Below are 6,439 nucleotides of genomic sequence, written 5' to 3' on the forward strand. Positions count from 1 at the left end.
TCTGAGCCTGACTAATGCTGCTGACTTCCAGTAAGAGCATACACAGATAAAAATATCTGCCAGACTGCAACCAACATTTAAAGTGACCTTCAAAATTAATACATTCAAGGAATACAGTTAGACATTATAATGTATTTTATTTTAGTTTTTTTTAAAAAGTACAACATTCTAAAAAACATTTCCCTATCATCATACTGCCGTAGTGCTGTCCAGACTATGTTAATGCCAAGAGTTTAGGTATTAAAGAATTAAAATTATCACAAACAAACAGCTCTGAATATAATACATCAAAAAGCTGGTGGCCAGATGTCACTTTGATTAAACAACATTAGTACTCAGTAGCACTTAAAAATGCCTAGCAATTTGCAGAATAAAAACTCCTCCTAACATCAGACACATCCGTAATAAGAGTCCTCCAAAATGGATGATACCAGGATGCTGCCCACCCTCTGTTCATCAGCAAAACCATTCCACAGTCCTTTCCTTTGTGTGGCACTTTGTCACTGACCATTAACTGCTGGTAGCACTGGGATGAAGAGGTTTGACTCTTGCCAGTCTGGAGAGGCCAAGTCTTAGGCAGTGAGTAGGTGACTTAACAGGAACACATTTCACAGAAGCATTACTGCTTCCTGATGGAGCTGGAGATGTTTTTAAAACAAAAAGAAGGTATTAGAAGTTTAAAGGGGGAAAAAAGTATCATATAACTGCTGTCTTCTAATAGTTTTCTTAGCAGAACAAAAGAAGCATTCTGAATAGAGTGCAAAAAAGTCCAAACCACAGAGGCACATGGAAATCACTCACCAAGGATTCCTCCCACTGGGAGCCAGTGCAGGAGGAATGGCGCACAGGTTAACTACCCAGCCACACACTGCAGCAACACTGGGCAACTTTTCCCAGTGTCCTGGGCATTTTCAGGCACTCTACAGAGAAATACTGAACACAACTCCAATGGGGAAACAAAGACTTGAGAGAAAGGAACCAAACAGAAAGAACCACATACAGAAAAGAAGAACAAATATGAAGAAAAATCAAAGAAGCAGGAGTCAGCAGCAGCATGCTCAAACATCTTGAGAATATGAAGCTTTTAAGCATTTTCTTTATTAGAGCAGCTAAAATACTCCAGCATTTTCTTAATAGTCTTTATTTAGAACAGATAATAATTTAGCACACACCAGAAATAAAGAAAGCTCTAAATAAGAGAGAAATGGACATGGAAAGGATCTTTTGATTAAAGTCTGATCCACAGTTTGGAAAACATTTTGTAAGCCCCATACAGATAAAGCAGTTAAGGATAATGCTGCAAATGAAACATAGATATAGCTTTTCTTCGCTTCACTCTTTTTTTGTTTTAAATCTGTCGAAAGAAAATCTCTATAAAATGTATACAAAGGGCAGGCATTTTTCCTGGAATAGCTTTTTTTGCTAAAAGCTAAAGTCGACTTACTTATATTTGACTGTCTATAGCTGCAGCCTCACCCATACCTGGCGGTGTCCATTTAGGCTTTTTGTCTGTGACAGGACTTGATGCATGCAGAGGCCTCCCAGCTGCCTCCAAGGGACTGGACATCACCTTCTGCCTTGGCTCAGAGTTGTGTTCCATTATCCAGGAAGGAGAAACTATAGGTGATGCTGGGATGGAAAAGAATTACTTTAGAAAGATGCTCTTTAGCAGAGAAATCATCACTTAAGATGAGGGACCAGTGCACATCAGAAATAATGAGGATGGTACTAGACTGTCCCATCTTGAAGCAGTAAATATTTACACAGACACTTTGCCTGTTAGGGAATGACAGAGTCATGTATGCAGCTTGCTCTTCCAAAAGATGACAGTCACAGCAAGGAAAGAAGGGAGGCTACTTGCTTTTTAAAATAAAATTAAACAAAGCCAACGTTAAAGCTCCAACAGCTGATACTACTCCAGAGTCACTATTTTGACAAAAAACTCCAGGAAACAACTGCAAAAATGAACAGAGGATCTTTAAAGAGATGAAACTTTCCTGGACAAGGAGGGCAGAAGGAATTTCTCCTGACATACAAATGCAGAGAAGCAGTCACATTTTGCTGGTCTGGGAGTGAATAAGCTCCAGCATGTAAATTTAGTGTGAAAGTGAAATGAAATGTTATGAGTATGAGGAGATAATGCTTCAGTAAAGGGGGAGTAAGGAAAATGCAGTCAAAGCAGCAGGAATTTCACTAAAAATCCAAACTAAATGTAATGCATCACATCCAAAGCACATGTAAGGAGAGGGTTTTGGAGAACAACTTACTGGGTATGAAGAACTGGGGAAGCACTTACTGGGTACAGACTCTGGCTCAGAATCAGGATCACGGGCTCTGTCATCACTGTCAACCACCAGTGACTTGTGATGTGCTGGAACTTTGGTTGCTGCTGTCCTTTGCCTCCCATCACCCTCGGGTGCATCATCATCCATAACCTGATTGAGACCTACAAAACAGAAAGTGATTCAATCAGCTCAAATTCACAGTAAATCTATTTTCTTCCTCTACAATAATTTGGTATCTGAGTGCCCAGAATTCATTTTGGTGATATGAAGTTACACTGTTCAGAAACATATCACTGACACCTGTTTTCATGTGCTTCTCATTTTATTTTCTCATTGTCAAATTTCTCAACATTTATCTGTAATCAGGCAAACAAAACAAAGACCAAAAATTCACCAATCCACAGGTTTGCTCATTTTACCAAATTCATTAATGAAAGAATTTACACATCCTTCAACCTTTAATTAAGATAAAGACCCTTTTTTTGACATAACCAAAAAAAGAAACCAATGGAAACAAAAAAGAGACAAGGTACTTAAATGTTTTTGTGAAAAGAGTGTGAGAACAACTTACCTAAAAGTTCACTGTCTACACTGCAGTTGGAAAAAGGGGATCTCCTCTGTGTATTTCTTGATTCAATATTCTTACCTGTGTTAGGATCCAGGGAAAAAAATTAAAAATACTATACAAAAACATATTATAAAAAGTAAAAATAGCAAGAAATTAAAATAGCTGAAGTTTTTATCTGTCTCTAATCCAAGTACATATTTGGAAAATCTTATAGAAGAGTTACTTCTCTCACAGAAAAAAAATAATTTTAAATCTATTTCAGTGTAAAACAAATTCCCATGTTCAAATTCACTGCATATAAATAAAGAGTGTTGCATGGAACTGTAAAGTAACCTTGTTCTTCTGAATTTTGCACTTCTTGGGGATCTGCAGATTTTTCTTTCACAGATAAGGCCAAGGCAACTTCCAAATCTCTTTTATAAAGTTTCTCATCCAAGGATAACCTAGGGAAAAAATGACAACATGTTAAATAATAGAACAATTACATGAGTCTTACAAAACTATTTCTTGCTCAGTAAACTCCTTGAAATTCAGGTACTTGTGAAGAGATTAATATTTCAGTACGTATTTATAGCATATTTTGTTACAAATATTACATTTTGAAATTATTTAGACAAAACACACTAATTTTTAAAGCACTCTATACTTTAAAGCATTATGATTGTAAAACAGTGTATGTGTGCATATATATACATATATATATAAAAATATGAACTATTAACTGGCATTACTACAGGAAAAAAAAGTGATTGCCTTTCCCTGAAATGCCACACCAAAACATAATATTTAAACATAACTCTACTAATAAAAATTAGATTTCTCTTTTTCATTGACACATTGACTTTGTATCTTCTTTTAAATACGTTCTCTTAGAAGAAATCAAACTTGTCTTTATATTTCTCTGGTTTAGGAGTCCCTAAGAAACTCAGAACTTTTAGAGTTATTTGAAGGTGCATTAATACAGCTCAAAATCTTTATTACAGTCATGTATTATTTGTTTGTTCTTTAAGAGCTGCTTAAAACTCTAGGGGAAAAGAAAGCAAACCCAAGTATTCTTATTGAAATCCAGTTTTACACAGAGTTGACCACAACATTTCTTACCTCTTACTAAGTGTCTGTGTCTGTGATGGAGTGACTTCTTTGGGCTTTTTTGACTTATCTTTTTTGTCCTTCTTTGATTCCTTGAGCTGTGTTCTGGACTTTTTGCTTGAAGGTGCAAAGTCTTCATCTGTTGGAAAACAGCAACAAGCTCTCATGAGTTTTCCTATTTTCTTAAATTTCATCATTTTTTCATTGCACACAAAATATATCAAGATAACGTTTTCGGGAAATTAATCCTATTTTAAAAGAACACAACAACTATAACTGCACTATCCTTAAAAGTATTTAAAATGAAAATTCAACACTCTCTTTTACATGTGCTTTTATGTAAGAGGCAATGATTTCAAATTCTTGATGTACAAGAACATCCCACTTACCATCATCTTCCAAATCCCCAAACTGAGAATAATCTACAACTTTCTTGTTCCTGTGACAAAAAAAACCAAAAAAACAAACCACTATCAATCCTTTCTGACTTTCTGACTGAGCATCTTGATTTGGTAGCACGTTTGGGTAGATCATGTTTTACAAAGAAAAAAAAGCAATACATGTTCAGGTGGACAGAACCACAGAATCATAGATTATCCATGAGTTGGAAGGGACTCACAAGGATCATCCAGTCTAGCTCCTGGCCCTGCTTAGGACACCCCAACAGTTCTACCCTGCGCATCCCTGAGAGCACAGTCCCAACACTCCTGAAGCTCTGGCAGGCTTGGGGCTGTGACCATTCCCTGTTCCAGCGCTCCACCACCACCCTCTGGGGGAAGAACCTTTTCCTGATATCCACCCAAACCCTCCCCTGGCAAAGCCCCAGCTGTTCCCTAGGCACAGAGAGCAGAGATAAATCTACCACCAATGCAACTGTACACAATGGCTCATTAGGAATAGCTTGTAGATTTTTTTTTTAAAAGACTCTACATCCTCTCTGGACAATCTGTTCAGTGCTCAGTCACTGCACAGGACAGAAGTTCTGCCTCCTGCCCGGGTGGAACCTCCTGGGCTCAGTCCCTGCCCGTTCCTCTGCTGCCATTGCCGGGCCCCTGGAGCAGAGCCTGGGCCCTGCTCAGAGCCCTCCCTGCAGACAGGGACACCCAGGGCTGAGGGCCCCTCTCAGCTGGGGCTCCTCTCCAGGCTGGACAGCCCCAGCTCCCTCAGCCTTTCCCTGCCAGAGATGCTCCAGGCCCTGAATCATCTCTGCAGCCTCCACTGGCCCCGCTCCAGGAGCTCCATGTCCCTGCTGTCCTGAGGAGCCCAGAGCTGGACACAGCACTGCAGGTGTGCCTCCCAGGGCTGGGCAGATGGGCAGGAGGCAGGATCACTCCCTGACCTGCTGGCAATGCTCTTCCCAGTGCACCCTAGGACACCATTGGCCTTCTTGTCCCCCAGGGCACTGCTGGCTCATGGACAGCCTGTTGTCCACCAGGACCCCCAGGTCCTTCTAAGCAGAGCTGCTGCCAGCAGGTCACCCCCAGCCTTTGCTGGTGCATGGGGCTATTTCTTCCCATGTGCAGAATCCTGCACTTGCCTTTGCTGAATTTTAGACACTTCCCTGCCCATCTCTGCAACCTGTCCAGGTCCCAGTGAAGGACTGCACAGCACTCCGGGGTATCAGCCACTCCTCGCAGCTTTGTGTCTTCTGTGAACGGCTGAGGGGACATCAAACCCTTCTTCCAAATCATGGATGAGCAATTTAAACAATACTGAGCCCAGTATTACCCCTCACAAAGGGCTGCATCCAGCCCTGGGCCCAGCACAGGAAGGACAGGGAGCTGCTGGTGCCAGGCCAGAGCAGGGACACCAAGGGGATCAGAGAGATGGAGCAGCTCTGTTGGGAAGAAAGGCTGAGGGAATTGGGATTGTTCAGCCTGCAGAGGAGAAGGCTTTGGGGTGACCTCATTGTGCCCTTGCAGTGCCTGAAGGGAGCCCACAGGAAAGATGGAGAGAGACTCTTGACAAGGGCCTGGAGTGACAGGACAAGGGGCAATGGCTTCACACTGACAGAGAGGAGATTTAGATTGGATATGAGGAAAATATTGTTCCCTGTAAGAGCCAGTGACGCAGAAGTTGCCCAGAGAAGCTGTGGCTGCCCCTGGATCCCTGGCAGTGTCCAAGGCCAAGCTGAATGAGGCTTGGAGCAACCTGGGACAGTGGAAGATGTCCCTGCCCATGGAGGGGGAGGGAACTGGAACTGGATGATCTTTAAGGTCCCTTCCAACCCAAACCATTCTACGACAGAACCCCGGGGGACACCACTAATGCCAGGCCTCCAACACAACTCTGTGCCACTGACCACGACCACTCACGACCGCTGGTGGAAAGGGCCCACCCCGGAATCCCCCAGAGGCCCGAGGGGATCGGGCGAGTCCCTGTTCCCTCAGCCCCGCACACGCACCTCCTGGCCGGCCGCGCCATCCCCGCCGCCGCCAGCGCCGCTTGGCGCCTTCGCCACAGGCGCAGCGCCGAAAGTGCCGCAGCGGACGCGCAG

General features: G+C 42.6%; 1 protein-coding gene across 3 annotated transcripts; it reads right to left on the reverse strand.

The window, feature by feature from the left end:
- Window positions 1–6,423, reverse strand: RAD51AP1 (RAD51 associated protein 1). 3 transcript variants are annotated; one of them, XM_084205910.1, is made up of 9 exons: window positions 6,347–6,423; window positions 4,332–4,381; window positions 3,955–4,081; window positions 3,187–3,296; window positions 2,857–2,931; window positions 2,297–2,446; window positions 1,483–1,629; window positions 509–638; window positions 1–64 (listed from the first exon to the last, which is right to left on the reverse strand). In XM_084205910.1, the coding sequence occupies exons 1-8, from the start codon at window positions 6,364–6,366 to the stop codon at window positions 511–513; spliced, it is 807 nt and encodes a 268-aa protein (XP_084062036.1). In that variant the 5' UTR covers window positions 6,367–6,423; the 3' UTR covers window positions 1–64; window positions 509–510. The 3 variants fall into 3 exon arrangements, 2 of the variants coding, with proteins under 2 accessions (XP_084062036.1, XP_084062035.1); XR_014616159.1 differs by lacking the exon at window positions 1–64 and adding an exon at window positions 802–963 and having other exon boundaries at window positions 510–638; XM_084205909.1 differs by lacking the exon at window positions 1–64 and having other exon boundaries at window positions 188–638.
- Between the last annotated feature and the right edge of the window lie 16 nt (window positions 6,424–6,439).

Source organism: Fringilla coelebs (assembly GCF_963513975.1).
Source record: "Fringilla coelebs genome assembly, chromosome: 5".
Lineage (NCBI taxonomy): Eukaryota > Metazoa > Chordata > Aves > Passeriformes > Fringillidae > Fringilla > Fringilla coelebs.

Coding starts and splice junctions, on each gene's coding strand:
- RAD51AP1 (XM_084205910.1), bottom strand. CDS start 6,366: ATGGCGCGGCCGGCCAGGAG. Junction 2,932..3,186: donor GCAAAATTCAGAAGAACAAG/GTTACTTTACAG, acceptor ATCCTAACACAG/GTAAGAATATTGAATCAAGA. Junction 639..1,482: donor GCCTAAATGGACACCGCCAG/GTATGGGTGAGG, acceptor AAACATCTCCAG/CTCCATCAGGAAGCAGTAAT.